The 21,633-nt window shown below is 38.9% G+C and overlaps 1 protein-coding gene across 1 annotated transcript; it reads right to left on the bottom strand.

Annotated features, from left to right (window-relative positions):
* Positions 1-1,516: 1,516 nt before the first annotated feature.
* DEPDC1B (DEP domain containing 1B) lies at positions 1,517-19,937 on the bottom strand. The gene is made up of 11 exons (XM_014881802.2): positions 19,829-19,937; positions 19,120-19,385; positions 15,073-15,208; positions 12,761-12,888; positions 9,862-9,992; positions 8,920-8,967; positions 8,337-8,477; positions 5,045-5,211; positions 3,398-3,574; positions 2,551-2,736; positions 1,517-2,235 (listed from the first exon to the last, which is right to left on the bottom strand). Exons 1-11 carry the CDS (start codon positions 19,874-19,876, stop codon positions 2,074-2,076), a joined length of 1,590 nt encoding a protein of 529 aa, XP_014737288.1. The 5' UTR covers positions 19,877-19,937; the 3' UTR covers positions 1,517-2,073.
* Positions 19,938-21,633: the final 1,696 nt, after the last annotated feature.

The following is a 21,633-nucleotide window of genomic DNA, read 5'->3' as shown; positions in this document are numbered from 1 at the left end:
GAAGTTAGCAAGGTACAAATGCTGTCAATGCTGCATTACATTTTCTACTAAAATGTCAGAAATTTGTTGAGATGTCAGCTGTCTTCTCTCTGGCATAGACGACCCTGACATTCAATAAGCTATGAAATGCTGTTCTTCAAATCTCTAATGGATAGCCTGAAATCACGACTCTAGGTGCATGCAGGAAAAGGGCAATGCTTTAATAGATAATAAAGTGCTCTCAGAACCAACTATGTAGTATGTACAATCAGGTTATAGGTACACTAGATTTCATAATGCAAAACTAATCAAATCAATAAATGCATGAACACTACAATGTCATTTCAATATTTGAATTCCGTTTTTAGAGGAACCTCAAGGCTTTAAAATTTTCTGATGAAGTATATTCTATTGTCGAGCACCCAGCTTTGTACAACAATACACAGTAAGAAAATAGGGGGAAAAGGCTGCATTGCCTATCAGAATAGGTCAACATTACGTCAAGTTAATGGAATTTCAAAGGAAGCTTGCTCAAGCTGCAATGCATCATATGAATCAGAAAATTGAGAATTAGTTTTCAAAAATAAATCTGCCACGTTAGGGTCAGCAATGTTAGAACCTGCCCCTGAGGCATGTTAACTGAGGTTCTTGTTAATAGATCCCTCAGGGCAGACTAGAGTGACACAGCACTGAATGAATGGTGGGGTTTCTATAAATAGATATATAGACAGAGAGACAACAGGTTGATTTCGGAATACTTTGGTTAAAATGGAAAGGAAGTACATAGCAGATTTGGTTATTATGTATATAAATATAGCAATATAAAAGTGACACCTGAGAAAATATACAAGGAAAATTAAAAGAAAGGATAAGAGTATATAGTGATAAGGAAGATATCACCACCCTGTGAGACCTGATTGCTGCAATTTAGACGTCCAGTGGTTGAAGTAACGGTGCCAGTTTTGATCCATCTGGGGTAGAGGAAATCCCTAAAACATGTTCAGGTGGGAATGTCCAGGTACTTCTCCTCAGGGAGGAGTTTTACGATGTCTCTAGTAACAGTGTGGATCATGTGCAGTCCCCTGGTGGCACGCCCAAGAAATGAGTCTGGGGACAAAGACACGACCCCTGTTTGTCATGCCAGCATAGTTGAGCCAGTTCTGCCTTAACAGAAGGGATGAATACCCTCAGGCCTAGGTGTGAATGTCCCTGTATCTCTCAGGATGGGAGAGAATTTTCTACCTGAGGCAGTTGCATAAAGGAGGAAATCGGCATGATAAAAACCCACATTGCAGTATCCCACATTGCAGGATCTGCTTCTTGGAGGTGTTTTTCCTTATCCGTCTCAAACCCCAGCTTGCTGCTACACAAAGGTGCGTTTGCCATGGTCAGTCTCTGGTGATGGGTGCTCATCCTCTCTGCATCCAGGCTGCTCTTATACAGGTTAGAGGTTTCAGAATCACATACCCAAAACCACTCCCCCCTTCCCCTGTGGTTGAGGGGTGCAAACAAAGCGCCTGCTGCTTTTGCAAACAGCTGACTGGTTGGATCATTTTTAATATTACAGTTTCTCACAAAAAGCAAAGCAAAATCCAGTGTTTCATACTTAATCAAGCATGTACAGTAAGTTAATTCCTCACACAATATGTGTACAAATACAGTCTAGTTTATGCAAGACACTCGTTTTCAGGGAGGAAAAAAAGCTGTTGACTAGGTACAAAGAATACAGTACATACAAATACATTTAGACCTTAAAATGATAGTCAAACCAAACCACAGCAAGTGTACATTATCACCCATACATAGAATAATCCCCTTGAGTGTGTGGTGGGTTTGTTTGTCTAGGTTTTTTTTCTGATTTTGTTGCTTGTTTTAAAGTAACAGACATTTAAAAAAATAATGCTTTACAAAAATACTGATAATGATTCACATTACTACAACCTCAATAGTCTCCTCTTCTTTCAACATTTCCTATGATTTTAGAAGTATCCCCAGTAGTTTTTTTGAGTTACCACGTGCTGTTTAGGCTCCTTTTACATGTGATCCATTGACAATACACTGTCTCTGTTCGTTTGCTGATGTATTTCAAACCGTTTACATCCGAAAGCTTCTGGTTCTGTGAAATGGTTGAAAAGGCTTTTTTAAGGCCCACATGAGTAGTGGTGGTTTCTGTTTAGTTTTTTCAGGAAATAGCATCGCTTCGGTTTCAGGGCTAGGAAATCGTACTCTGTACACTTCAGGGTAAGATTTCTGAAACTAGAAAGGTACATTAATTAAAATAAAGAATTTGTTCAACCATATACAATAAACTATTAAAGTGAAGCTTGCATTTCTGAAGCAGGGAAATTATTTCTCTAATGGACTTTCTACACCTCTATATATAAAACAAGGCAATATTTCTGATTTTTGTTGATTCATCACAGCATACTTGTTCTAAATTATTATAAATCTTGAAATCCCCAAGTGTAGACACTGTTTTCAATGTCAGTATTTCTCTAGAAGAATATATGTCTAAGACTTGATAAACCTTTTTAAGTTGAAATTAGAAACTGTGGAGAAATTTTTATTTACTTGCTTGAGCTTCTTCTTTTTATCTTTTACAGATATTTCTTTATTCATTACAATTTCTTCCAGCAAAGCTGCCAGTGGTTCTTGAGAGCCAGTTGCCCTTTGGTATTCAAATTCACCTGCAGTGATTTGGTGACAAAATGATGGAGGAGGAAGTGCTGCACCACTATCAGCCCCAGCATGTCTTATCTGAAGATACAGAAAAAAAAAAAAGAGTAGCTATATTTTCTGCAAAATACTTGCATAAACTGGCTTAATCAATTGACCACCCCAAGACTTTAAGTAGAGGAAATACTGAATAGACACTCTAAACTGTAATTATTATCTCCAGCCCTAACTGAGTTCCAGTAAGTCAAAAAACATGACACAGAGGAAGCCTGTTCAGCTCTTGAAACAAGTTTAAAGTTACTTTTCCAGTAGAAAATAGACAAAAGAACTAAAAATCATCATTGAACAAGAACAAAATATGATATCAGGAAACAGAAAGATGAAAAAAACTAAGCAAGTAAAGATGGTTCCAAAGAAAAAAAAAATTAGAACATCAATGGAAACACTTTATAATTATTCCATCTTCTTCACCACCACAACATAGTTTGCTCCTTCCATGGGAAGACAGTGGTAACAAACAGGACAACATATTTGAGAGTTCTTGTCTCTAAACAAATTCAAGATTTGTTTAGCTTCACTTAAACACATAGTTATGGTTGAATACCAGCAGTCAAAATTAATTAGCTCTTCAAAAGCTAACAGACACAGAACAAAGCCTTTTAAGAACTGATCTTCAGAGAACAAAGGATAAATTCAATCTAGAAACAAAGAGACATAAGAGCTTTTTTCACTAGATACTTACTTGGACTCTCTGGAGATGTACAACATGATCCTCTATGGAAGACTTTAAAGCAGAAGGAACACTTAAGATCTCTTGATAATTATCCATGAGAAAAGATACTAGTTTAGTAGCAAGAAGTTCATCCAAGTCTATTTCATCCTTTGAGCAGAGAATACAACGGGAAAACACCTGAACCATCTGAGGAAAAAAACCCCACATCGTTAAAATGTATTCTTCTGTTTGGGAATAAGGAGTAGAGAAGCACGCCACATTTAAAAAGTGGTCTTTTAGAACAAATATTTTAACATCACAATACTTACTATACTTAAAACATATCAATATTTTTAAAAAATATATTATGTATGGTGACATTATGTGCATGCACTGAAGATTGCTCCTGCCTCATACAGATAATCCAATCCTGACTTTAGATATAGAATAGATGAATTCAATTTTATACTCAAGACTGTGTCAAATAGCCACTTCAAATGGCTATTTAAAAAGGGCATACGTATTTAGAGATTTTTTTATTTTAAATAACACAGAAATTTAATAGAAATTAGGCACCAGAGGGAAAACTTAATACAAGTATTCTGAAATCATCAAATCAAGTTTCAGGTCTAGTTAATTTCATGTAGTCTTGTGCTCAAGCACTTGGTTACAAGAGTTTCCACTTGTGCACCAGTCACTTGTAACATCAAAATCACAGAAGGCAATAAATAGTTCTGACATGTACTATATACTACATTGCTGAATTAAAACAGTACAAAATATTCAGACTTTAAGGATTCACTTCTAAAAACATTTCAATTACAACAATAATTTTAATGAAAGACGACTTACAGGTAATTATAACCTTGGCAGTAAAAAATTCAATTATTTTAATCAAATACTACTCAGAGTTCACTAAAAACTTAATTGCTGTGGAGTGTGTTTAGATTTGTGCATGCTGCTATAGGATTTTTACAGAATGGCTCTGCAGCTTAGTTTTTCATTGCACGTAATTTTCAAAGACTTTTAAATTAATGAAAATAAATACACGTTAACTAGTTGGAATTGTTAAGTTATGCCTCATAACTTCGTAAAAAAATGTTGCAATATCAGTGTAGCGATATAGTGATATCACATATCACTATGGTCCTACAGAAGCATTAGCAAAACCTAGGGCATACTTTAAGAGAGTTGTGTGTGGTGAAAAAAACCACAACTACTGAAATAGTTGGGATTTTAATTTTTTTGAATGGCTGAAAACAGGTAAATCAGAACATTCAGCTCCATATTTCTAGCTATGACTGAAACAGGCAGTCTTTTTCATTCATACTGTCTGCAGTGATAAAGAACAGAGACCTCATCTGGGGTTTTTTTGGTTGATTTTGCTTGGTTTTGGGAGTTGCTTGTTTGTGCTTTTCTTCTGCTCAGTAGGGAAATCAGTGGTGATTTAAATTCAAAAGGCAAGGAAACCTCTAAATTCTGAACAACTTCTTTGTGTGCTCATAAATTACCATGAAATCCCACTTTATTCAAATTCAGATTACCTTTCCAAGTAGCTGGCATAGACAAACCAGTTCCTTTAACAAACAGTGTTTTGCTCATACTCTCCAGTAAGAATCTTTAACCTGTGCTGCTCCAAAAGCCTATCCAGACCTTTTACCTTACACTTATACATACCAAACTTCTGGTCCTCACTGATTCAGAAAGAGGTGGCAAATCCTGGTTTAGACTAATTCTTGCCATCATTCTCACCAACAGTTGTAGTCTTTTTCTATTTTCTGGTGGCAGTAGGAGACAAGACATCTGAAGAGCTTCTACAGCTTTGCTGGGTTTTTGCAGCAGTCCTGGTTTATATGAGATCAGAAGGTTGGGGAACATTTCTCAGTTATATATTTCTGTAATATTTAACATAATATTTCTAAATCTAACTCCCAAAATTCCTTTCTTACTCATCCAAGATTGCCTTAGAACTTCATTCCCCAAGGAGACTAGAAGGATATCACTAGAACTGGACTACTGGGACTTATTTAAGTTTTTAGATTTTCTTCTAATGCAGTGGAAGACATTGATAGTCATAACCAACAACTCTAGATATTAGAATACATGAAAAATTACAACATTTTGTTTCATCCTTTGCTCTTTTATTACCTTAGCACTCAACATAACTGAATGGTATGCACAGATACAACAACCATGTTAAATAAAATGTTAAGTCTTTAGCAACCATCAGAGGGAAAGAAAATGTGCATATGCATCAGTGATAGCTATAACAATACCAACACCTTTAGACATTAAATCTATGCCTAACTCTGCTTACAGACTCTTGAGAAACACTCCAGAGAGCATGATAGAGATATTTGAAGACTGGACAGGAACAGAAGAAAGTGACAGTAGTTTAGGCACCTATAGAAAATCACAAAAATATCATCTTATTTTAGGTTCATAAGGCTCAGCCAAGGAAGCATCTATTACAATTTTGTCTAAACAGCACTAGTATCAGAACAAAAGTCAGGAAACAAAAAATCTGCATGACTGAAATCGAGCAGCAATTTCTGTTAGAAAATGAACAAGGAAGAAAACAGAGACCTTTTTTTTTCCATAGGACTATAGTAGTTGGAAGACATCTCTGGAGATTATACAGACCTCTCCACATGCCCAGAACAGGTTCATCTACAGGAAGATGCTCAGGACTATGTCCTCTCAGGTTTTGAATAGCTCTGAAGACAGACCTTCCACAGCCTCTCTGGTCAACTACTTCCACTGTTTGATCACCTTACAATTAAAATGCTATTCTTTATGAAAATGAGGTTTCCTGTACTTCTGTTCCTGCCCATTGACTCTTACCTTGTAGTTGGTTATGACCCACAGAAGCCTGGCTCCTTCTTTACTCCTTCCATACCAATCTTTTATACCGACTACTTAGATTCCCCCTGAGCCTTCTCCTCTCCAAACTAAACAGTCCCTATCATCATTCTCTTCCCACATGACACATGTTCCAAGACTTTAATAACTTTTGGTTTGTTTCACTGGACTCGCTGACAAGTGCTGAGGAAATGTCACTCTCGACTTACCAATGCATTTTATGCAGTTATGGATGCTGCTGATATTCTTTGCCTCAAGGACACACTGCTGGCTCATGGTCATTAGTGTCCACCAGCACTTCCAAGTCCTTCTCAGCAAAGCTGCTTTCAAAGCAGTCACCCCCAGCATTTACTGGTGCATGGGATTATTACTCTCTAGGAGAGGACTTGACACTTCCCCTTTTCTGAATTTTATAAGATTCCTGTTTACCCGTTTCTGCAGCCAGCTGAGGTCATCCTGCATGGTACTACAAGCTTCTGTTGCATAAGATCCTCTTACCCATTTTAGTTATCTGCACGCCTGTTTAGGGCACTGTGCCCTTGTTTAGGACAGAATGTGCCACCATTCTGGTCATCAACAAAGTGTTAATCATTACTGGCCACACTACCAGTCCTGGGGTGCTCCCACTGACTGACATCCAGACAGATTTCGTGCCACAGGTCACAATCCTCTGACCCAGCAACTGCACCAATTTCTGAGTTTACCTCACTACCCACCCACCCACCTATCCAGCCTGTGCCTCTTCAGGTTGCCTATAGGGATACAAAGGAAGACCTTGTGGAAAGCTTTACTACTCTCACCATAAATAGTATCCACTGCTATCCCCTCATCACCATTTTGGTCAACTTCATGGTGTAAAATATGCAAACTGTTCCTTATTGAAAAAGAAGTGTGGGGTAGGTAAGACATTCCAAGGAGACAGGTAAAGTGCTGCAGTTCATTTTCATAGTAAAGCTTTTTCTAACTTCAAAGGAAGATTCGGCAAGCATATTAATACATATCCTTAGAAGAGTAAGGAATGATTCCATATTAACATTCCACTTTTTTTAAAGAGACCAGAAAATTAATGTTTGACTTCTTGAAAATTGCACAATTTTGATTCATTTCCAAATACACACTGGCATGAAATCTTTTTTCTTATTTTGACTTTTACAAAATACTGTGAAACTAAACTAGTAAAACCTGAAAGAGGTGAAAAACAATGGCCAAGCAAACAGAAACAGAGTATGAAAGCAGAGGAAAAAGTTTTAAAGATATCAACAAGAGTTGTCTAAGATAAATATGTCAGAAATTGAACTATATTCAGTATGAAGCAAGACTGACAACTCACAAAGTATAAAAATACTAAATTCCAGAAACAAAATTATTATTATTCTGGATTCCTTTTTCATCTGAATAGTTTACTAAACCCCATGGTAGTCACACAGAAAGCAGCTCAAAAAACTAATCTGCTACAAATTGGGCTTATTTTTCAACTCAATTGTTCTTCCTGAATTTTGATTACATAAAATGTAATCAAATGTTTTCTCATGTACTGTTTTTCAGTAAGACATCTCTAGCATCAGAATTGTCAATTCAAATATAATGTGAACCCCCGAAAAGCTCTAATTAATAACTAAACCATTTGCTTCTTTAAAACACTACATTAATTAATGTCTTTTCTAAATTTAAGCAACAAAGTATTTCAATTCCTTTCAAATGTCGTATTTCCAGGGTTAAAAACAGTGCTTAAAGCCCTAATCCTTTCTAATCTAGACTTCACTCAAGCAGTTTCTAAAAGCTTATGAGAGTTTTTAAGACATTTAAGCATTTGTAAAAAAAAGAAAAATCTGTTAAAATCCATCTGTTGGGTGCTGAGCAATGAACAGGGGCCTTTAATATTATGAAGACAAGCAATGAAAGACTTGAACATTATGTGATCAAAAAGATACAAAAAATAAAACCAGCATGTGATATGAAATAAATTTATATATTAAACTGTTCTCTATGTAGAATGGGAAGGACAGGTCCTAAAGAATTCATCTGTGACAGTATTTAAGAAAGGTAAAATAACTCCAGGATATTAACGCTAAAGAATACTCTTTTCATTACATCCCAAACTACTTACCTAACACACTAACAAAAATATCAAAAAAATGGAATGTGAGAAGGGGTTCTTTCATCTGGCCAAAGTAGTCTGCTATAGTTTTGAAGACATCTCTTTCAAAGCCTGAGTACGTAGGCTGCTTCAGATCTGAACAGCTTGGCCCTACACAAAACAAAAAGGAGCAAAAAATAGAGAGAACATTGATTTTTCAGCCACCAAGTGGATCAGTGTTTTCTAATCCACCTTATTAAAATAGATTATTAGAGGGAAAAAAAAAAAAAAAAGAACAATAAAGATTTATTCTTCAAAATAAGTGAAATTTTATTGATCTACTACTGGACTGATCTATTCCCAATAGGTCTAGTGAAGATACAAGTAGAGAAAAAATATTAATAGATTTACATAATTTATTTAAATAAGCTACACCGGAAGGAGAATACATGCCAACAGGTCTTTTCCAATTTTCTTTTAGAAAATCATCATAATAAAGACGGAAAGTGAATAAAACCAGGATTTAATAGAGCAGTGAAGACAGTCAGTTCAATTTATTTTTTGGAGTTGTGGGTTGTTTGTGGGATATTTTTTCCCTTCTGAATTTACTTACAATTTGCTAGACATTTCATTGCGGATAATATCCAATGAGGTAGTTCCTCTGCACAAGAAAGAAACAGGAATTAAAAGGAGAAAAAAAGAAAAAAGAAAAATATTCAACTCTTAGACAAAAGCAAAGCTGAAAACACTTTAACATGCTCCTCCTATGCAGTAAATCAAGTGACTCCAGAGGCAAGCTATATCTTAATGTAGGTTCTAGCTTGAATTACATCTATATTTCATTACCTCCACTGCTATCACAGTCACGCATTCTGCCCTTGCAGCTCAATCAGCAAAAGAGATCATATCACAAATCTTTAACCTACTAGAATAAACAAGCTCTAGATACAGCCCTCCCCAGTGCTATACAGTGAAGTGTTTACTGTTTCAATATCATACTTAATTACTCCACAAATCTTATGAAAAAGATAGTAGCAATAATACTGTGATATATCAGAGCAGCAAAGACACTTGGTTTTTTTCTCTGATGTGCAAAACAGTTTTAAACACCATATTATCTTCAAAACACATTGTCTGAAAACTCAAAACTCTCTCAATGTACATTTTGGGTCTCTCACAATTTTTAATACATTTTTTCCTTCATGTAAACACTCCAGTCCAGGTAGTTAAAAGGGTAGTGACAAGAAAGTTACCTTGAAGTGATTAATATTCCTATATTTATAACTGGTAAAAAGTTGTTGCTGTTTCATATTCATTTTTCAACCCTACTAAAGCCAGAATATGTTTAAAAGAATAAATATGAAATAAACCCTGACTCTTACTACTGGGATATCAGAGGAGAACAATAGCATTTTACTTTGTAAGTACTTTAATTTTTACAGATGTGGTCACACAAGTATAAAGCTGCAACAGGATATTGTAGATTAGAACTAATACTTAAATCCCAGTAGATTACAATATAAAAAAATTAAACGAAAATTTCTAAAATACTCACTTGACTTGTCCTCTAAAGTGACAATGCCTTGCTTATTGACATTATATACATTTTGAACTATATGTTTTGAATTCACAAGTTTTGTGTCTAGCACTTCATCCAGAGAATCCAAACCCAAGACCTTTTGTAATCTGCAAAAATACATAAACACACAGTTCATACACCATCTAATCTGGAAAAGGCAAACATGAAGTATTAGGATACAATTCGGAAAAAAAAAAGGAGACCTTCATTTCATAGAGAATATCTCCAGTTGGATGACAGCCATAATGATCATTCAGTGCAACTCCTGTGCCTCACAGAACTGCCTAGATTTATAGAAAATCCTAAACTGGAAGGGATCCCCAAAGATCGACTCCTGGCTCTGCACAGCATAACCACAAAAATTATATCACTTGCCTTAGAGCATTGTCCAAACACCTCTTGAACTCTGTCAGGCTTGATGCTGTGACCACTTACTTCCCTGGGGAGCCTGTTCCACTGCCCAACCACCCTCTGGATGAGGACTCTTTTCCTAATATCCAACCTAAACCTCCCTGACACCTTCAGGCCACTTCCTCAGTCCTGTCATCGGCCACCACAGAGAAGAGACCAGTGTGTTCTCCTCCACTTCCCATCACAGATTGCACTGCAATGTCCCCTCAGCCTTCTCTTCTCTAGGTTAAAGAAGCCAGGAGACCTCAACCACTCCTCATGTCCCCCCCTCTAGACCCTTCACAATCTTCACAGCCCTAAAAAACTCTTTTTTCAGTACCTAGGAAAGTTTTAGTAATTTTAATACCTAAAACTATATCGTATAACTAAAAGCACTGCCAACATGCTCCTTGAACTCTGTCAGGCTTGGTGCTGTGACTACTTCCCCAGGGAGGCAGTTCCAGTGCCCAGTCACCCTCTGAGTGAAGAACCTTTTCCTAATGTGGAGCCTGAACTTCCTCAGACACCACTTGATTCCATCTCCTTGTGTCTTATTGCTGGCCACCAGAGATCTTCCACATCTCTCCCCACTGCCCCTCAGGAAGTTGCAGGCTGCAATGAAGTCACCCCTCAGCTTTCTCAAAACTTTTGGTGATTGTACAGCTCTTTATCCAGATCTCATGGCAGGCCCTGTCTACCCCTGAAGGAGTCTGAAGTTCTTTCTAACCACTTAGTATCATGGACAAACAATGTACATTTGATTCCTGCATCCATATCATTTATAAAAACATGAAAGAGCACTGGTCCTAGAATGGAGTCCTGCAGAGCCCCACTGATGACTGCTCACCAGAGATAACCACATTTACTATAATCCTTTGTGCCTGACCAATGAGCCAGCTGCTCACCCAACAATATTATGGACTTATCAAGCTGCATGCTGGACAGTTTACCTAGACGGAGATTGTGAGAGACAGTATTTAGCTTAACTTTAAGCAAAGTATAAAGCTTTGCCTAAATGCAAAACAATCACATCAGATGGCTTCCCTTGGTTAACTAGATGGGTGACCTTGGAATAAAAGAAAATTTAATTGGTTAAGCAGTATTTTCTCTTTCTGAGCTGTGCTGGCTATGACCAATGACTGTGGGTCTCTCAAATATTTTTTTATTAAAAAACAGAACAACCCAGAACAACCTTTTCCATAATTTTTATGGGCACTGAAGTGACACTGACAGGTCTGTAATTACCAGAGACTTTGTTTTTTGCTTTCTTAAAATTGAGAAAATCTTTACCAGCTTCCAGACAACAGGGGCCTCTCCAGACTCCCAAAATAAATGAAAAAAAATGGAGAAAGATCCCGCAATAATGTCATCCAGCTCTTTCAGTACCCTGGGATGAATCCCATTGGGCTTCACAGATTTAAACACATCCAGCTGGAGCAGAAGGTTTCAAAGAAATTCAGGGTCAGCCGTGAGTCTCACCATTCCCACAGTCCTGCTCTTCCAACACAGAGCTGTGGGAGTCTCAGTGTCAGTTATCAAACTTAAAGAGGCCAGAACTTCCTGTCAAGTGAATGCTATTGCCCCCTGATCAAGCTGTCAGGGTTTCAAGCATCCTTCCACACAATCTGCTGTGCCAACCCTGTTTGCCCACCCAGGTCTTTTGGTTGCTAGAAGCTCTACAGGAGGCTTTTTGTGAAGGAGTGGCTTGGCCACCACTGCCGCGGTCTCATTTGACCAGGTCCTGTCAGCTGCTAACATGTGAGCTCCAGGCTACCAGAGGGTCTCTCCATTCCCCTGAAGTTTCCTTGGTTCAGGAAACCCAGGAATACACATGGACTAAAGCCCTCTGCTGCCCATTGTGCTCTCATCAAAACTGCTCACCTCAGCACTGAGTGCATTATGTCCAGATAATGTGCTAGGTTTCCACTAAAGTGATCATCAGTAAGACTTCAACTAAGCTGTAATATTAGCTAGTCTATATTAATTTTTTTCCTCTGCAGAAATAGTCCAAAGCAATCATTTTAACTTTGCATAGGATGTTCCTTCTGAATACAGTAAAGAATATATGAATCTCAAAGCTTCAGCACTCAATTAGCTACTCAATTTATCTCATACAAAGTATTGTACATGCCATTGAAAGGTTTCATAGCACTTCTACGTAAGAGCTTTTATTTCCTAGCAACAAGAAAAAGAGACAGAGAAAAAAGGTGATTAAACAAGACAAAGCCCACACAACAAAGACTTGCATAACACAATATGCAAAAGTCAAAAGGTACTAAGCACAGTAAAGTTTTTTTTGCAGATTTTATTTGTTGAATTTGTTAGCCAAATAACAAGTGGTAGAGTTAGTCTAGACACCATGGCTTTGAAGGCAGCGATGAAAAGTGAGTGGGTGAAATTACAAGCGTTACCAGAGAAGACAGACAGGACTATTACCTACTACACAGTTTTACTATAACAGCAAGTGACTCACAAGTATACTCACCGTGACAAAGTCATGGATTTCCATATCTCTTCTATATTTGTTTGTGTTAACTCTCTGCGGAACACAAGTTTGCATGCTGGTACTTCCCCAATAGCTATGCTGTGTCGCTTGTACCACATCTCAGAGTTCTGAAATCACAAAAAACTCTCCTCATTAACTGGTGACTTTTCAAGTGTTAAACAGTATAAAACGTTTATAGTATAGAATTGCAAGTGTTCCTAAATTCCAGTCTTTAGGATGCAAGGAAGTATTTTAGAGAAATTAAACATTTTCTCAATCCTGCACACACATCTTTTCTCAATTCCATAACTTGTCCAAAGTTGAAAAATTATGTGTGTCAGAATAGTCATTAAAGTTCAGGAGTCAATGGCCTTTAATCCTATGTTCAGGTCCTATCCATGATTAAAATCAGTTCATGTACCATTTTAAGATTAAACATAAATTTATGGAAAAGTTATTGGAGAATTATGAGATACCAAGGATTTTGAAAAAATTAATCCTTTTTCAGTATATACTGAAAATAACTAAACAAAGTTCAATAACAGGTTCTATACATAAAGAAAGTAAAAGCAAATCACTACATCTGAAGGCACCCATCAGATGGAGTCCATCATTGTAATAGTCTAATGTAAAGCTGAGAATGCAGCAGACTATCCTTCGTGCAACCTTCATGTACAAGCTTGATTCTTGAAGATTGTCATCAAGGTATTAACAGGTGGACATAGATTGCAGCTTGTATCAGCAGCATCCTTTCCAAGGCAAAACTCCCAATCATTCCAGTTCTTTGATTTATACTACAGACCAGTGCTAAATCACATTTAAAAGTATTCCCTGTGATCACAACCAAACCACAAAATGCACTCCAGGAATGCACTTAAATATTCCAAGCACTAATTGTCTGTCATTCCATGGCAGATTATTCTAGAGCTAGTTGGAAGCAAATAGCACCCTCTGAAATTAAGGGTATGGTCTTCCACATCACTATTTCATGACACAGACCCTTGCTCATCAATCCACGCACAGCCACCAAGTGCTCAGATTGATGCTGAAGCTATTCAAGGTACCACCATTTTCAGCTGTCTACTTCAGCATTCCAGTGGAAGCTAGACCTAAATATAAAAGAGGCAGCAGAAATAATCTTATACCTTTGCCTCACAGTCCACAGTATTAATCCAAACTGCCAATGGAAGAGATTTTGAGTTATGCCAAATTCTATGCCGTTGCATCTGAGTCAGATGCAGAGGCAGACTTTTGCTAATTTTAATCAGGCCAGGATGCTTGGATGGAAATTTAGAGCACAGTTGGAGGCCATAACATATTACACCTTCAACAGATACTTGCTCAGTAACTAAAATACTCTCTTTTCTTGTCTTTGACACCATCTTTTCTTCTATCTTACTCTTCTACCTACTATTGAAGTTCTAAGGACCATGTTTTTCCCCTTCAGAAGGCTTGTTGTACATGAAGAGTGCACTTGATTTGCACACAATTTGATTGTAAATATGGAATAACATTCATTCAGAACATTTAGATGTTCAGCAAAATGGTAGGAGCTGTTTTTCCAAATAGACTGTGGTTCATCAAGAAATCTAAGGCCAGAGTCCTGCTCAGAAGGACAGTAATAAAAAGGCAACAATCACCAAACAAATCTCGAATTCACAAATTTTGAGAACACATACATATAACATACACTGAAGGAAGAGCTTAGAATACATATAGCTCCAGAAGCCTAGTCTTTTACTATGTCCAGGTGAACAGTTGATACAATTTTGGTTTACTAATAAAAGTAAGATTTTTCAACAACATTACAAAGGCTGGATCAATCCAGATAAGCATGAGGTAGGATGATTTTCCAAGCCTACAAAATGACAACTGAAAAATCAGGACCACTTCCCCTTAGCCAATACATATTCCTTATGATAAAGGAAATTGAATCAATAACAGCCTTATAGCAGCTAGGCAGGTTGTAATACTGTATACACGTAAAGTGTCCAAATGAGAGTTACAGTGTGACTATTTTGTCTTATAATAAATGCCCTATTGGAATTAGTGCAAACTGGAATGAAATATGGGAAAATACACCCATGCTGAACTCAAATTGCTTAGGACATTGCAATGTGTAGCACAAAGGGCACTAAAAGCTTACTTCTCCAACAAATGGTAAGAAAAACTTGACAAAATTTTAAAATAAAAGTATTTAGCATTTAATTTTATAAGCAAGCATTTTGTGACACAGTGTAGGTAGAGGTCATGAGTTCAGTTTTGCTTTCCAAATATGCTTTTGTCTGGGGACATAAAACTGGGTGCCTTACCATTGCGATGGATTTTACTGCAATGTGTTCTTGAGAAGAGCCAGCCTTCATTTCATTCCAGTCTGGAAATTTAATTACTTCCTTTCCATATGAAGGTTTCTTTGGATATGACTTCAGTGGTGAGGAAGGAGGAAATCTACAATTAGAAAACATTTTTAAAGGAAGGAGGAAATCTACAATTAGAAAACATTTTTAAAGTCTCTGAATGCCAACTTAATCCCTATTTACCAATGCAAAACTGTAGTCAGCCCTCACATGCAAAAATACAACAAATGCTTTGGACATTCACAGCCCAACTTAGACTGGTGTTACATGATATGTAAAATATTGTGGAATGTCTTGTTTGCCCTCCAGCAGCTGCTCCAGAACAGTTCAGGTCCTTTGAAGCTCCTATGGCATAGCTGAGCCTTGTGTGAATGTCTGATATCCCAGTGCATCTCATACAGCACACTAGCTGTCTTTGCATAGACAATAACATAGGTCTTCACTAGAAGATGCTGATTCTGCTGAAAAAGCTGTGAGTATGTTTTCCCCCATGTCAAGTGCGTTGTTAGCATGCATTCCCTAAAGCAAAGCTAAATATCTAAGTTGCACGACTAACACTCAGATTTAGTTAAGAGTGCATGCAAGTGTCCACACAAAAGTTTTGCCCACATTACCAGTTTCTTCTGTGTTTACATGCTTTCTGTGCGAAGATCATATCCTGCAGTTCTTTCCTGGAGTCTTTTTCCAGTTGGTTTTGCAGGTAACTATTTGACTTCTTAAGGCATTTCAAGAAGTGCCTTAAAGGAATTAGCAGAAATAAACCCTAAACCAGCCCTTGTAGAAAAGAAGGAAAACAAAACTATCCAGCTTGACCAGCATCAAATTATTGCTAAGCTGAGGTCAGAGAATGTACAAAGGAACTAATGACAGCATATCAGAAAGACAAATCAGTTAGATAGCAACACCTTTTCAGACTAGCCCAGATCCAACCTTGTCTACTTTGACTCACAGGCTTTAGACGCTGAGATTCTTGATGCATTAAGAAACTGCTTAAGACTCACTCACTCTTTTAAATCAGAATGTAAAGTCTCCGTGACTTTGCAACAAGAGCTTGTACACAGCTGGATGGAGTGCACATGTATCCTACCTGAAAAAATGCTTGAGAAATCCTCAAGTTTCTCCAAAATGTCACCCCATCCTATAAAGGCACTTCAAACATTCCGTAAGTTTTTAATTTAAATTTGTGTTGCAGTTTGGTCAGCCCAGTACTGTTACACTGAATGGTTAAACGCACTGATTGTTTCAACCACACACACTGAGCACATTCCGCAGTGCTGTTCAACAGCACAGCCGCAACACAGGGATATCACTTCTGTCAGACAAACCCTCAGAACCAGCAGCAAGCACCTCTCTCTAATCCTGCAAGATTTACTCTGTTTTTTAATGGTAAGCCAGACTAGACGGCAAATGTTCAGCTGTTGAGTGCTCTCAACCATTTTTCAGATATTCATTATTTCTTAAGAGTTTATTTTTAAAATAAAACATACCCATATATCTGCAGCCTTTTTCCTTTGCCTTACACTATTCTCAGTAGTTTCCTGTTTCTTCTCCAGTTCTTCACAATTTTTAGCTTTGTGTCATTTGCTGCCCTGATTCACAACCAATCAGTAAAAGAATAAGTTCTCACAGGCAGAAAAAGGAGGTGTATTCCCCTTTCTCAGGTAGCATTGCAGCAAGATCTAGATGGAGAAGGACTAAAGGCACTCAAAGCGAAGGACTGAGGAGCACACCAAGGCTGACACATCAAGATCAGAACTGGTCATAGCCAGCAACACTCTTTTTATAAAAAGAGAAGGTAGAGATATCTGTGTCCAGAACAAAGGATACAGAACAAGGTCAACTAACAGTGATGTTCCTGGTGAGTTCCTGACAAGTATTACTGCTGAATTCCCAAAAGATTGCTATCATTGCAAGAGTGCTAACCCTTTTGCTTCTAATAGAGTGGTTTGGATTAAAAAAAAAATGTGTAAAGCCCAATAGCTTCCAAAACAGTAACTAACTTCTCATTCATTATTGTAAACTCAACTGAGCCAGTAGGTAAGTCTATTTTTAGAATTCACATTAGATCTTATCTTCACATTTAATACTTGCCAAATATCCTCACACAAATCAACTTTTGGCAATATTTCTTTTGCATACTCTGTGGACGAACAAGAGCAGACAGCTACACTTACATGTGAAGTTAATGAATGACACAACTATGCACCACGGTGTGCAGTAACAGCATGTTAACACATAAATTTATACAGAAGGTATGAAGCATGTAAGTATTTCCAAAGTAAGCATTGTCAGTAGAATTGACTCGTACCACTACCTCCATTAGCACTGTGAGGAGAAAAAGACCTCGTATTTTACAAGTAGCATTAGGAAATTCCACCAGAGGGAGCTGCCAGGACATTGAATACATCACTAAAATAGGCTGGAAAAACAATGTTTAGCAACTTTAATAGGAGAGAAGCATGGTTTGAGACTTAAAGCTGCGAGTAATGTGTATGGCTTATTTATGCACCAAGCCCAGTGAGGAAAAGCTGGCTGCAGTTCAAGATGCATGAAAGGTATGCATGTTTAACTGAAAAAAGTTCAATTAGTAACTTAGTTATTTTTTCAGTGGGAAGGGCAGAAAGAACATCACAACAAAATATATAACAAAAGAGATCTGCTGTCCAATATACAACAAAAGAGATCTGTTGTCCAATAGCAGATCCCTAGGCAGAGCATGCAGAAAATTAAAAGAACAGAAATATTTCACCCAGCCAACTTCCACAGACTGCAGCTCAGTAAAGTCATGACTGAAAATACAAAGAAACAAAAGAACAAAATAATTTGAATATATACTCGTGCTAATGCAAAATAAACAAAAAAACCCCACTGCCACACAAACACGGCAAAACCAAACCAAAGATATAAAGCATAACACCTGCAGTTAATTGCAGTTAACCCCATATTAAATCTTTGACAAGAATGAAGGCCCAGAAATAAAAAACTAAAGATCAATAGAGCAAAATGAAAAATTGACTTAATACATATCAAGTGGGAATTCAGTACTATCCATTCCCCCAAAGAGAACATTAAGAAATTGTTACCTAGAAATTAATATGTAAAATTTGGGTATGTAATAATAACTATAATAAGTAGAAGCATACATTTATTGCTAACCTATTTTCCGTAACGTTTTGCATAACAAGAACTCCGATTCCCTCAAAAGAAGGTGCACGATGATTGAAGTTACAAATCCATACTTGAAGTAATGGTCATCTTTATAATACTTCTGCACCAAACAGGACACTACAAGATGGTACAAATTCAGAACCTGCAACTTCTGTCCACCCAAACCTTAACTGAGGTCACAAGAGGTCAAATAATCCAGTCCAATAATGCTACGCTTTTATTACAAAGAAATTTCTTCTCCTCTGTTAACAAGCCATCAGCTGAGATGCTCAACAGAGATAAGTAACCAACCATCCTTGAGGATAAGAAAATAAAGCTTTGTCCCTTGTTCATCTACAAACCAAGGAGCATAAAAAATGGTCACATCATAAATGTCTTCAACTCAGAAGACCTTTTTCTCCTCTCAGAAGTGGAACAGCAACCAAAATAGTCAGGAGGCTGGGGTGAAGGACATTTGGAGCTGGATGACCAATGGCATTCTCACTTCCACCTGTGTCTTAACATGTACCCTCCCAGCACCAACAAATCTGATGTCTGCCATCAGCAATCAGAAAACCTTGTGAAAGCTGCAAAAGCTTTTGCTGATATTCAAAGAATGTAACCGAATATAAGTGACTTTCAAGAAAATTTCAAAACAGATAAGAAAACTGAAGTCAAACATTAAATCATGGCAGTTACCCGTTGCTAAGTAAATTAAAGTCTTTAAAAGGAAAAGGGAAAAGCATGTCAACACCTTTTCAGAGGCATTTTACAAAAACACTGTGAGACATGAGCAAGAGTTATCATACTGTTTCCCAAAAAACAAAATCTTTCTGTCACCGTATACAGGCTTACCGATATAAATGACCATCGTCTTCAAAGTCCTCTTTGCCCCACCTTCCTTTAATATCTTCGATAACATGATTTTTCAAGAATTTTTTAAGCAGCTTAACCGTTTGATGGCGAGTCACTTCTGGGCCAAAGTTTTGGTTAGAGCCAAGCAGCTCATGCAAACAGTCCACTGCCTCCGAGGCTTTGAAGCAGCGCTCGTAGCTCTTGAAACGACAGCGATGCTTCCGTAAGGGCATCCCAGCTCGGAAGAGCTCGATTATCTCGTTCCACTGGGAAAGAACAAAGCCAATCGTTACGGGAGCTCTACTCTCAGGTTTTCCTGAGGCCAGAACGCAGCCAGTTCTGCAAGCAGAACTACACACCTTTTCGACCATCTGCGTTCACAAGAACATGGAAACCTAAGCCTAAGATTTAAACTGTCGAGACCCGAGAGCAAACATCAATTTTAGGATGCTGAAATATTTAGAGCCCCATACTACCTGCGGATCTACGGATACGGCTCTAGCCTCTCTTAGGTTTTACCGGCACAAAAGGCTGAGTCTGCCCCTCCGCCCGGCCGGGCTCTGCCCCGCACCAGCCCCGGGCGCCCCCGCCCCGCAGAGATGCGGCCTAGGAGCACCGGCCGGCACCCAGGAGGCCCGAGAGCGAGTGGCCTCCGGGGCCAGAGGCACGAGGGGGTGACGGTGTCCGGGATGGCGACGGGGGCACTCACCAGGCGGGTGGCGCGGTACGGCCCGGGCCCCACCAGCCGCGGCTCCATAGGCGCGGCCGCGCCGGCTCCGCGCCGCGTTTGAATCCGGCCGGGCGCCGCCGCCTTCGCCCATTGGGTGGCGGGGGCAGCACGTGACGGGCCAACACCGCCCTTGATTGGCGGGGCGGGGGGGCGGGGCGGCCGCGCAGGGGCGCGAGCAGGGAGCCGAGCGCGAGGGTGGCCCTGTGGGGGGCGCTGCTGTCGCCAGGGCCGTGTGGCGGCGGGCGCTGTCGCCAGGGCCCTGTGGCGGGGGTCGCTGTCGCCGGCGCTGTGGCGGCGGCCCTGTGGCGGTGGGCGCTGTCGCGGGAGATGTCGTAGCCTGCGGGCCCTGGGGGCAGTGTGGGCCGGTGTACCACGGGAGCGTGCCGGCTCTTCGCGGTGGTGCCGAGGAGCAGGACAAAAGACAACGGGCAGACAACTGATGAACATGAGGAGGAATGTTGCTGTGTGGGTACTGTGCACTGAAACAGATTTCCCAGAGACGTTCTGGAGCCTCCCTCATGGAGATAGTTCAGAACCATCTGGACTCAGTCCTGTGCCATGTGCTCTGGGATGGCCCTGCTTTAGCAGGTAGGTTGGACTGGGTGACCTGCTGTAGTCCCCTCCAGCCTGGCCATTTGACGATTCTGTATGTGGCAACAAGTTAAACCATGTCAGGAAAACATTGGCCAGTGAATTGCTGCCCCAATAAAGAGAACACAGCCTTGGCATTAACTAAACAAACAAAAAAATCAAACTAAAAAAATCCCTCCAAACCCTCAATTTGAAATGTTTTTAAATTGTTTCCAATCGAATTTTTTGGTAGATAATTTTGTTTTGAATTCAGGCAGTGTGTGGGATGATAATTACTTGCAATTACATTTGATATTATTCCTAAAGAAGACACGAGCTGATGCTGGTGCCATAGAACTCATGGAGTTGTTGTATATCAGCTTTTTATGAGCATTTTAAAGAAAGGATGATTTGAAAAGTAAATAGGAACCTCCATTTTTAGGTAGGAGATTTTTGATACCAGGTCACCTATCCTGGGCAGGGATGCAACTGAAACTCCTGTGATACCTATTACAGATGAGCTAACTGTCAATTTTTAGGAGTCTTACAGGAGAGGAGTAGCTGGTAATACCAGTGTTTCTTTGCCATCAGGTTTAAGGAAAACAAAATTTTAGCCCCATTCCCCTTACTGTCAGTCAACCTTCATGGATTACTTAACTGACTGTTGGACTCTTCTTTCTAGCCTAACTCAAAAGTATACACTTCAGTATGTGAGATGTACAGTTTTTAGGTTGAGATAAAGATTGTGTGATTCTCACATTGTGTGTAGGAGGACAGGATTTGTTTTGAGCTGATGTCATTAGCACAGTTACACTATATGCATCCTCTGAGACTGCATCCATACAACTTCACTGTGAAATGCTGGATTCTCTTTCTCCAAATGCTTTATTACTCACAGAAGACTAAACCACTGTACAAGATATTATGCAGCGGGAATCTGAAATGGCACTTGCTGACAGCCCACAGTATGATTAGCATCTCCAGTTTCTGCTCCTGCTTATTAGTTTTTAATCTCAAACAACTGACTGTGAAAGCCTTGGCTAATGTACAGTTGCTGGAATTGGAAGTTGTCCTGGCTCCTTTCTCTCCGGCACCTGTCCACATGCAGCACTCTGTAGTTTTGACTGTGCATAGTCTCAGCTCCTCTTTAAGCCCAAGTGAGTTTGAAAAATCAGTTGCAGATCTAGCTCCCAAACCAACAAACAAGTACCTGT

Source organism: Sturnus vulgaris, chromosome Z (assembly GCF_052056855.1).
Source record: "Sturnus vulgaris isolate bStuVul1 chromosome Z, bStuVul1.hap1, whole genome shotgun sequence".
Classification (NCBI taxonomy): domain Eukaryota; kingdom Metazoa; phylum Chordata; class Aves; order Passeriformes; family Sturnidae; genus Sturnus; species Sturnus vulgaris.
The sequence above is the reverse complement of the archived record's forward strand: the minus strand, read 5'-3'. Positions and strand labels throughout refer to the sequence as shown.